General features: G+C 50.4%; 1 protein-coding gene across 1 annotated transcript; it reads right to left on the minus strand.

The window, feature by feature from the left end:
- Positions 1-115: 115 nt before the first annotated feature.
- slc1a1 (solute carrier family 1 member 1) lies at positions 116-11,034 on the minus strand. The gene is made up of 12 exons (XM_086166511.1): positions 10,590-11,034; positions 9,227-9,367; positions 7,398-7,490; positions 6,934-7,048; positions 6,558-6,600; positions 6,374-6,469; positions 5,792-5,976; positions 4,877-4,984; positions 4,302-4,424; positions 3,117-3,311; positions 2,312-2,446; positions 116-2,232 (listed from the first exon to the last, which is right to left on the minus strand). Exons 1-12 carry the CDS (start codon positions 11,017-11,019, stop codon positions 1,992-1,994), a joined length of 1,905 nt encoding a protein of 634 aa, XP_086022637.1. The 5' UTR covers positions 11,020-11,034; the 3' UTR covers positions 116-1,991.
- Between the last annotated feature and the right edge of the window lie 369 nt (positions 11,035-11,403).

Raw genomic sequence — 11,403 nt, forward strand, 5'->3', positions numbered from 1 at the left:
GATCAGTGTAGCTCCATTATCGGATCACCGCTGGCACTGGAGAACCCAGTGAAGGCTTTAGAACCACTCAGTTTGTGTACCTCCCAGTATGAGTTATTAACCACAGTGGCCAAAACATGAGCAATGTTCTTTATTAGCTTGCAGATACACATGATGGACAACATGTCAATAAGTACTGTAGATACTCACGTAGTATAGGAAGTGATGCAGTACAGTGTGCTTTGGGCATGTAGAACTGATCAGAGTACAAGTACAAACAGTTGTCCTCGTTCATCCTCGTTTACCTTCCTCTGTCTTCTGAGTCAGTAGGACAAGAGTAGTTGTACTTTGGAACGGAGATGAAACGGCCCTTTGAAGTGACATCCCATAATTTGCCATCTGGACAGATGCGTGGCTCGTCCTGGGATATAAGATAAAATACTTGCACTTTGTGTTTCAATGTGTACTCAACGTGTACCCAGAAAGAACCGGAACCCAAGAAATCCGATGGAGCCGCGCGGCCGCTAAGACAACGTGCTAGCAGAAAAGGAAAATGTTTCATTTCCTGCAGGAGCAATGTTTGGTAATACAGCAGACATGTGGTTTCAGCAAACTTATCATAATGTACTACGTTAGTACGACACTATTATTATGTTATCACGTATTCACTTGCAGTTTCATGGTCCTGGAGAGAAGTAATGTGGAAAAGCTTCGAGTGTGTTGGCCAAAACCAGGTCACATGTCTCTTTGACTGACAAGTCCTTCATAACAGGACATTAGCCGGTATGTTCCAGACACCACCCTGACTTGGGGTATGAATCGGGAGATTCATCGACAAGCCGACTCATTCAATAACCGCAGCCATAGGGGGCACTAGGATGTTAGCTTAGCTTAGCATTATCCTGGAAGCAGAGACCAGAGGACAAAAGAACTGGGCTTAAATCGGCAACTTGCTAATTTCTGTGCGAAGGAACTTTTGGGTGACCTCTGCTGGCCAAGGGCAGGAAAGTTCTCCATGCCTCCAATGCTATTGATTGGTTCCGGATCAAATCGTTGCCTCTCTAATGGTTCGAAATGTTGGTAAGAGTTTCAGGTTCTCTTGGATTCAGCAAAGGAATCAAAGTGTGTGATTCCACGATTCGATCACAGTATAAAACTTCATGGGAATTGATTACGAGCAAAGAGCGCTAACCTTGAAGTTGCAGGACAAGTGTTGGGACTTAGGTGTTTGCTGAAACGAGTCCAAAGTATAGTATCTCATATTTACTGATACTGCTTTGGATTCAGTTTACTGCAGTATTTGAGGAGGAGTACTGATGCCCCCCCAGGTGCTGGATGGCGGATCCAATGAAAGGTTAGCGTGCGCTAGCAGAGTCCGGAGGGCTAGAAGAAGTTTTGGAGATGAAACCACTTCGGCAACGGATCCACGGGAACTCGGAGGGTTCCGGTCTGAGAAACGTTCTCCACGTTCACAGTAATGAACCACCGGGTTTTTCTACGCTGGTCAGAGAACTCTCGTATTGCTTCATGCAACTTGTGTACAACCCTCCAATGTTTGTTTGGCACAGTTTAGATTCACAGACAGATGGTTGGAGCCGGGCATTATGGGAAGCTGAAAGTCGACGGACAAGATCACGAGATACCAGAAAGTAGAGGTGGATCGAGAAGCAGCCTGGGGCGTGGAAAGAAATTAAGAAGACTTTTGTGGCAGAACACACACACACGCATACAAACACACACACTCCAAAAGGTTGTCCTCGTGCACACTCACTCCGACGTGCTCTTCATCAGAGCGCAAGAACAAAAGAGTTGGATCCTAGAAGAGGTTTCTCCATCTTGGCACCGCTCCGGTGGAGAAGGAAGCACTTTCATCTGGTCGGTGTCCTTCAGGGACGAAGGGGGTCATCGTGGGGAAAAGCGTCATGGAGGCTGATATTGCTGATGTTTGAGCTCGGGCGGCCCCTTCCCACACTGCTCGCGGCGCTGATCCATCCGTAGCAGCATGGCACTTCCTAGAACTGGGAGGTTTCAGTGAAGGAGATGGCGTCCGTCTTGTCAACGGTGAAGCCACCGTTGACGTAGGATTTCTTCTCACACTCTTCATCATCCAGAGTGGCCTCCAGGGCGAAGGGGTTGGCCACGTCCACCTCTGAGGTGAGATCCATCCTCTCCAGCTCCCTCTTGGAGAGCTTCTGGACGATGCCGGCGCCATAGGCATCGCCCAGAACGTTGATCATAGTGCGGAACCGGTCCCTGGAACCAAACACAGGGTGAGTTCCAAAGAATCGCCAACGGATACTGTTCTCCAGACGTGAAAGTCCAATAAACTTACAGCAGCCAATCCACAGCCACTATCAGAGTGACATCACTGGCCGGTAGGCCTACAGCTGTCAGGACGATCACCATGGTGACCAGGCCGGCGTTAGGGACTCCTGCCGCTCCAATGCTGGCGACGGTTGCCGTAATACTGTAAGAGAGGGACAACAATGTTGCTCCTCACATGCAGGTTGACGGCCAATCGAATCTAACAGAACCGAGACGATCCATCAGCTGGTTGCCACAAAAGAAACCCATAAGGAATCCTGCTACGTTTCAAAACATCTACAGTAAAGTCCTGCGTCACTTTTGACTCCAGATTCCCTTCTGCCTCCTTATTGGTTCTCAATCAGACAAATGCTGAGTCAGAGCCAGACTTGTCTTCTATGTTCTACACCACTGGATGAACCCACTCAGAAGATCACAGAACCCGTGGCGGAACCCAAACCTAGCCAGTCCCCCCCCGAAATGGTTCTGCTAATTAGCTGCAATACATCAAACACAAAATGAGACGCGTCCTTTATTATGAAGGTCCAGGATTCAAGGTCTGCTGAGGTGATCCAAGTGTTAGCAGCTACAACCTTAGCCGTCACCACCATCCTTGTTAAACAGGAAAATTGAGTGACCTTGTCAGACAAACCCCACCTGCAGCAAACTAACTTGCCCGAACCACAGGAAATGACATCCGGGACGCTGTAGCTCCCTTACCCATAAAGAACTGCGCTCTATCATGTACTCTTCACATAAAATGTGTACTTTTACAGCCTGAAACTGCATAGCATGCTAATATGAAGTAGCAAGTACCCCCTCCCCCGACGTACCTGATGGTGACAATCTGGCCCACATCCAGGGCGTAGTCGTTCAGCTGGGCGATAAAGATGGCAGCCACTGCCTCGTAGAGGGCCGTGCCGTCCATGTTGATGGTGGCGCCCACGGGGAGCACGAAGCGCGTGATGCGCTTGTCGATGCGGTTGTTCTCCTCAGCGCAGCGAAAGGTGACAGGCAGTGTAGCGGAGCTGCAGCACACACACATTGGCCTCTGTCAGCGTGACCTTGCGTGTCGCGTCGTGTTTGGTTCAAGACGGGACGTATCCTTGACTGGGGAACGTCAAGGTTGCATCTTTGATTGACGGCAGATTTGGAAAAACCCAATTCCAATGGATTCGGTATGGATGTCTCCAGAACACTGAGAACATGATTCATGTCCTGGTTTGTCAGGAGAACTCGAGCAGGTAATCATCGGGGGTAATAACTCGCAGAACCCCCTCCCCCTGCGGCGGGGGGGGAGCCTTGAAAATGCTGCCCCTGCGACTTCTGCTGGAAAAGCAGCGGTGAAACAGAACCCTGGAACCTTTTATGGGCCATATTTCAGGGCAGGAAGTGGTGCGTGGCGCCGTTACAGCCCGAAGAGGAAGGGCCATCAATCAGGGGGAGATGATTAGAGGACCAGCAACTCAGGGAGGAAGCTTCCTCTACTTCTTCCTCTTCCTCCGCCTCCTCCTCTTCACTCCACGCACACAAGTGAAATCCGAGAACGTTTGTGAAAGTAGTCGGCCGTCAATGCTAATGCTACATTTTAGCATGCTGATATGTTAGCATTGACATGCTATCCAAGCCATGCTCTCTCCTCTGTGCTGAGATGTGTTTTTTAACATGTAACATGGTTCGCTGGGAAAGCTAACTGTCTTGTAGCTAACGCTAGCAACAGCAGAGGAGGATGTTTGCCAACCTGATCTTCCTGTGATTGGAGGTTTACTAAAAGTTCAACATGAATGTTCCTAAGTAGTGACTGAAGTGTGAGGAACCCACAACATAACTTTGAAGTTTTGTGCAACATGGGTTGACAAGAAGTTTGGAGTGATGTCACTCAAGCGGTACCTCTGCTTGAGTGACATCACTCATGTAGCAGATGTTGCTAAGATAGGGACCAAGCAACTGAATTCCACCCTGACGTGGAACAGCTGGTGTTCTGCAACCTCATCGTGCAACAGGGTGAGGGCTCTGACCTGGAGGAGATCATGAGGGCCGTCACCAGGGCCTGGGCCATCCCCAGCGTGAAGGTGAAGGGGTTCTTCCTCACGATGATGAAGAAGATCAGCGGCAGGCAGATGGTGGCGTGGATGGCCAAACTGAGAAGCAGAAGAGGCAGGAACTCGTGAGACCCTCTGTGGTCCAACAAAAGTTCCCAATCAGCAAAGAGGTTTCAGGTTCAGAGGAAAAGCTTCTGGATCCAGCAGGAACCTCAGATAGAAAAGTTCTAATACACCTGGTGAGGTTCCCCAGTTCCATTTCATGGGCCCGAATGACTCGAGTTTCGGGTGATCTCCTCGACCTGCAGGACCCTTAAACGCACCTGCAACGTTTAAGATTGCAGGTGGTGCAGAACGGCCTGATTAGAATGCTGTGGTCTGGAACCCCCCCCCCCCCCCCCCCCCATCAGGCAGATTTAGGGTGCAGCTGAGCGTTTCTTCACGTCTGCACTTTCAAATGTCCTGGCTTCTTATCGCTGTCGTGCAGCGTTCACTGCCTCGCCACACGGCAGGACAGGCAGTAAATCGCGGCGTCAGAGCACACCACCTACCCGCTCAGCACCGTCACCATGTAGAGACCCATCTTCCTGAAAATCTCCCAGTCCTCCACCTCGATGATCTTGGCTGCTATCAGGAACAGGATCCCCACAGGCATGTAGCTGCCAAAAACAAGGCTAGGTTAGCGTGCTAGCGTGCACCACTTTAAACCAGCACCAGCTGCTTGACAGACAGGAAGTAGTTAGACTCTGGAGAGAAGTTGGACTTTGGTGAGCAGATAAATGAAGCATTACATTCTAACCAGATATTTTGCTTTTAATGTCTTCTGAAGGTTCTTTAAATGTTATTTAAAGGTCACATCTCACGCCTTAGTTCGGCAGACCTTCTGCGTCCAGCCATGGAAAAGCTCTTATTTTGGCGGGACACCTGCAGAACCACCCTCCCTCATAATCAAGAGTTACACGTGGTGACTTGGGGAACATGACCATGATGATTTCCAGGTAAGACAAACCTTACCCCGGTTGATCGTTGTCTCAGAACATCTGACAGGAATGGTAATGGTACAGATTGGACCACCGAGCTTTACGCTCCTAATTGAGTGTCAAAGGGAACCATGGGTTGAGGTTTTCTCTCCTGACTCAAACCAAACCAAGTGGTTTCCTCCAAATTGTCCTGAGGGATTTGACTGATCTGAAGCAACAAGCTAGTTTTGTAGCCAAAAGCTAAATGAGGGTCTGTGCTGGTGGATGGGGGCGTGGTTTATCTTCTGACCAGCTCCCTCTGTTCTGCTGCTCTCTTCCATCTTAACCGATGAGCGATTCCAACCAGAATGCTAATTTCCCTTTTGCACCAAGAACGTTTCCAGAAGGAACAAGGTGGACTCGTTAGAATGTTGTTATGCAGGTGTTTACTTCTGCTGCATGACTTGTGAAGTTGTTGTGTGGAACCCTCTGATCTGAAGGACTCACCACATGATTATCTGGACCAGCTTCATAGTAGCTTCGTTCAGGGCATCAAAGAACTCAAGAAGGATACGTCCCTTCTCTCCCATTTTCCCGATGACCAGCCCGAAAGCAACGCAGAATACGATGAGGCCCAGGACGTTGATTCCGTCGGAGTACGTCCCGACGACCCTGTAGTCCTTGGTGATGTTCTGCCAAGAAAGCAAACAAGAGGGCGATTCATTCTCCGAGCCGTGGCGGAGGCAGGAAGCTACTCCCACTATTGCTGTGGCGGGTTCTAAGGGGCTATTGATGAGCTTCACAGACGTTCTACTGCAGGGTCGCAGCTCGGTGACCCAGAGCTACTTGGAACACGTCTGGGGTGTCCTGATTCCCCAGGTGTACCCGAGACACAAATAAGCTCTGTTGTCTGGAAAATTAAAGACTAGCCCTTGTAGATAAAGAACTTTGGAGGTTCTTTGAAGTGTAATTCTGTATCTTCACCACCGGGACCAGGACCCCCACCCCCAAAGACCCTGAGATGCAGTGAACTGAGCATGATGCTGGGATGTTCCTGCTCAGAGACAGAACCGTGGTGCCGAGGCCTACCTCAACTGCTGCCATGATAGTCACAGCCAGAGGTGGAACCATGGTTGTTTCAACCGGAGTGGCCGGAGGCTCCAGCTCCTTGCGCTTGGTCTTGTACTATAAAGCAAATGCACAAAGTTCACATATCACGGATTCCTTCAGGGGACCTGTGTTGACCAATCACCAAGTGGCCAGTTGGTCTTACCTGCTGAAAACAAGCCTGGACCAGATTCTCTGGGAACATGTTTCTGGTTACGACAGAAGAGAAGGTCAGGGTTACAGAAGATTTCCATTGAAATGTGTACCGAGGACGGAAAAAGCCCTCAAAGACCAAGTACCTACTGCCTCTGGGTACAAAAACAGTGGACATGTACTCTGTACTTCCTCCTAATGTCCCTCCTTCTCCCAGAGGGATCCAGAACCAAACGACGAAAAGTTATGGTTTATGAATGTTCCTGAAGAACTTCAACAGTAACTTAACATCTACTGGGTTCTGTGTTTAAGATGTTGCCAGGGGCTGGAAGTACTTGAACTTAAAACATGAGACTGAATGGGTGTGGGGGAGGGGTGTTCGGGGTCACCTGAGGAGGTCCAGGAGGGTGTCCACCGTGGTGACGTTGGGTGTGGTTCCAGCTCGGTCAATGTGCTCCGTAGTCTGGGAGACACCCGGTTTGATGGTCATCACCAGAATGATGCCTGCAAGTCATCAAGTGGATCAATTAGAACATTGAGGATAAAATTACCAAACCAACACCTGCAGACTGGCTAACCCAAAGGACTGGATCTACACCCACATGGGGGTCACTTTGGGGTCAGCCTGGGCTCCAGGGTAAAGGATGCCTCATCCACCAACATGATGGTCCTAGGAACAGAGCCCAGCGTGGAACCTCTACTGGAACCATCATCTTCACGCCTTCTTTTTCTAAAAGAGTGTTATAGTCGGGCTCCATAGCCCGTGTGGAGGGAATTTAGGAGCTAGGGTGGCTAGGCTAACTAGCTAAGCTAGCAGTCTCAGAGAAGCCTGGAGCGGAGGAGTCAAACCCACCCAGGATCACGGCAATGATGGTGGTGGAGAAGTAGTAGACCACAGCTCTCAGGCCGATCTTCCCTGACACCTCTGAGTCCAGGGCAGCGACACCTGATGGCAAAAACCATTAGAACCATCAGGAACGGATGAAAAAAAAGAGCACAAAAATAGTCATCTTAAATGACACTAAAGTTAAAACATTAGAATATTCTAATCATTGTGAGATTATTCTACAACAGAACTGTTAAAGTGTTCCTTCGGGTCCGGCTGCCTCCTGCTGCACCTCAGAGGTGTCCTTGGAGGCCTTGAAGTCCTGCTTCAACTCAATAATGTTCCTATTCTTCCGCCATCTCACTGTGTGGGTTTGAACTCGTGCTAAGCTAGCTGTCAATGAGAGCCTGCTTTGACGGCTGAGGTACAACTTGTTTCAGTAAAATGGCATCATGGCAGTCCGTGGAAGCTTCAAGCTCTGTGAGCAGAGTCTGAGGTTTGAGCCTGGAGTTAAATCACGACTTGCACTGATCTGTATTTCCTCAACGATCTACGTAAGGAACCATGTTGTTCACCTATGAAGATCAATCCATTGCTGAACCTTGAGTTCCTGGAATTTACTGAAGATCTCATCGACTCTTGGAAATTTGGTGGTGAGTCTGCTTTGGTCCTTTTGAACCACGCTCTGTCACATAATAACATCTCACTTGTTAACAGCTAATCTGGTACCTGTTAGCATCTCACCTGCTAGCTGTCAGCAAATCACCCGTTAACAGTTAGCGGCTCACCTGTCATCTGTTTGCGCCTCACATATAACCCGTCAGCAGCACACTTGTCACCTGTTCACAGCACACCTGTTCCCAGTTAGCGGTTAGTGTCTGATCTGTCACGTGTTAGCACATTACCTGTCACCTGTTATCAGCTCAGCCGTTGCATGTTGATACCTCACTTGTCACCTGTTCGCAGCTAACCTGTTATCTGTTAGTGACCACCAGTCAGGGGTTAGTGGCTCATCTTTTACCTGTTAATGGCTTGAGTGTCTCCTGTCACCTGCTGGCTCAACACCCGTCACGTGTTAGCAGCTAAAGGTTCACCTGTCGTCTGGTAGCGGTTAGCATCTCACCTGTCACCTGCTAGCAGTTATCATCACATCACCTGTTTGCACCTGTTTCGACGCTCTCATGTCACCTGTTAGCCACTCACTGTTACCTGTTAGCCGCTTACCCATAGGCTTAGCATCTGACTTGTTAGTGCCTAACCTGTCACTTGTAATCATCTCACCTGTTAGCTTTTAGTGTCTCACCTTTTATCGGTAGCAGCTCAATTGTCACCTGTTAGCATCTCATTTGTTATCAGTGGTGGCTCACCTGTCACCAGTAGCAACTCACCTGTTGTCTGTCAACACTTCACCTGTCACCTGTTAGCAACTTACCTGTTAGTTGTTAGCATCTAGCTTGTTAAAGGCTAAGGTGTCACTTGTAACCATCTCACCTCTTAGCATCTCGTCTGTCACCTGTTAGCTGCTAGCAGCTCACCTGTCACCTGTTAGCGTCTCACCTGTCACCTGTTAGCAGCTCAGCTGCTACATGTTAATGCCTCATCTGTCACCTGTTAGCAGCTTACCTGTTTGCAGCTGACCTGTTAGCAGCTCTACTGTCACCTGTTTGCATCTCACCTGTTAGCTGTTAGCATCTCACCTATCCTCTTAGCAGCTAGCGTCTAAACTGTCACCTGTAAGCATATCATCCAGTCGCGGTTTGCATCACACTTGTCACCTTTTTGCATCTCACCTTTCAACTAATAGCGGCACACCTGTCAGCTGTTAGCACCTCACCTGTTAGCAGTTAGCGCCTCACCTGTCACCATGCTGGAGATGATGAGGGGCAGGATGACCAGCTTGAGCATACGCATGAGGATCTCCCCCGGGAATCCGAAGTAGTGCTTGTGCAGGTGGGAGAGGGAGGCGTACTCCCGGACCACCACGCCCAGAAGGATCCCTGCAGGGTGGAAAGTCACACATGAAGGAACAACTGGGATCTAAGGTCTCCTGCTGCCTGCTTGGGTTCTCCCTGGGTTCTACATTTTCTAAGAAATCCAAATTGTCTTAAGGTATGATTGACAGGGAATGGATGACAGTATGATTGACAGCCGACCCATCCGAGTTAAGTTCCGCCTCCTGCCTATTTTTCAGCTCTCATAATAGTAGTAATAGCAACACGGCAGGTGGAGACATGGAGATACGACATTCTATTGATTGATTGATAGGTGATCAGCTGTGAAGTGGTGAAGGCAGGGGGTGAAGGGTGAAGGGTAAAGATGACGAAACAGCTGAGTTTCGATGACGGTGTCACTGAAATTACTTTCTTCACTCCCTCGGCAACTCCCTTTTTCAGGAAGCCCTGGACCTCCTGCATATGCACATGAGTGGGAATCACACCAGGAGGCATCGCCAGGTCTGGCGTGGAGAAGAAGGTGCAGGCAGAGGAGGTGCTGATCATCTCTGACCCTCACTTTCTTTTGGTGGAATTAGCTAACGTAGCGCCTGACCTCCACCCCTTCATCACCTCCTCCTCACCACATCCCAGCGGACCTAAAGACTGACGGAGCGGCTCCACTGCAGGCGGCAGAAAAGGTGTGTTGCCATAGCAACATACAACGCCACCATCCAAAAGGAAGACGTTCTTCATCCAGGTACATTTGACCCTGGGGTGCTCTCTGGATGATTGACAGCCGACCTGTGATTGATCGCTGACCCGTCCAGGTCAAACCCCGCCCCTCCTGGTCACAGAGTACCTTGTTGTAACTGCTGCAAAGCATCGTAGGAACAAAGAACCGACTAGAACGCACCGTGAGTACTTTCAAATACTGCACAGCAGTACAATCACGTACAATCCAGCGGTATTTTAAAAGTACTCCATGTACACGCACACAAACAGTAGTCTGAGTACTCCTCGGGTTTATGCGTAGTAACTTTTGGAAAAACTAAAAGGTATCCCCGAAAGGCAATCCTATCAATTTATAGATTATCGCTTTTTTTTTTGACATCCGGGAAACATCAGTCGTGCACCTGCGGGCGAGCGCAAACGCTCGCCAACCTCCACCTTAGTCTGGTCACGTCTGGCGGAGACGAGTCCATATCTGGGTGGGGGGGCGGGGGGCACAAAACGTGCCCTGTACCCCCACCCCACCCACATTCACGGTATGTATGGGGGTACATACCGAGCAGCACCGACAGCACGGTGGCGATGAGCAGCCAGTTCCTCCGCAGCAGAGCCCGGGCGCCGGCGCGCCGCCCCCGGCCGCCCACGGCCTCCATGGCGGCTCCTGCAGGAGAGGAGGACGAGACGGGCTCCCCCCGCGGGACCGACACGGAGGGGAAGCTGCAGAGAGGAGGAGGAGGAGGAGGAGGAAGGGAAGAGGAGGATGGAGGAAGGAGGATGGAGGATGCGGCCGTCGGACCGCTGCTGGTGGACTGAGGGAGGCGGGGGGCGTGCGTGTGCGTGTGTGCGTGTCTGTCAGAAGGTGGGAGGACCAGCAGCAGCAGAGACTCCTCCTCCTCCATCTCCTCCTCCTTCTCTTCCTCCTTCTCTTCCTCCTCCTTTTCCTCCTCGATGCGGGATGATGGAGAGAGATGGAGCGGGGAAGTCATCGGGATGCGGAGCCGCGTAACGTCTGCTGGAGACACCTGGTGGCCAGGGATGGAGCTGTAGGAGGAAGAGGACGGTGAAGAGGAAGAGGAGGAAGGGGGGCAGTAAGTGGAGGAAGAGAAGAAGGACGAAGTGAGGAGGTGGATGAGGAGGGGGAGAAGGAGGAGGGTGGGAGGATGAACAGGAAGAGGAGAGTAGGAACAGGAGTAGGAGGAAAAGCAGGCGGAAGAAGAGGAGGAAGAGGAAAAGGGAGGAGGAAGAGGAGGGGGGGAGGAGGATGAAGAGCCGGAGGTTAGGAGGAGGAGGGGGAGGGGGAAGATGGGAGAAGAAGAACGTTGCGGGACAATATTAATGATAATATTTCCAAGAAGAAGAAGGAGGAGGGG

Source organism: Fistularia commersonii, chromosome 19 (assembly GCF_037954325.1).
Source record: "Fistularia commersonii isolate RoL2024-O1a breed Wild chromosome 19, RoL_Fcom_v1.0, whole genome shotgun sequence".
Classification (NCBI taxonomy): Eukaryota; Metazoa; Chordata; class Actinopteri; order Syngnathiformes; family Fistulariidae; genus Fistularia; species Fistularia commersonii.

Coding starts and splice junctions, on each gene's coding strand:
- slc1a1 (XM_086166511.1), bottom strand. CDS start 11,019: ATGACTTCCCCGCTCCATCTCTCTCCATCATCCCGCATCGAGGAGGAA. Junction 9,368..10,589: donor CGTGCTGTCGGTGCTGCTCG/GTATGTACCCCC, acceptor TCCACCCTGCAG/GGATCCTTCTGGGCGTGGTG. Junction 2,233..2,311: donor GTGGCTGTGGATTGGCTGCT/GTAAGTTTATTG, acceptor GTTTGGTTCCAG/GGACCGGTTCCGCACTATGA.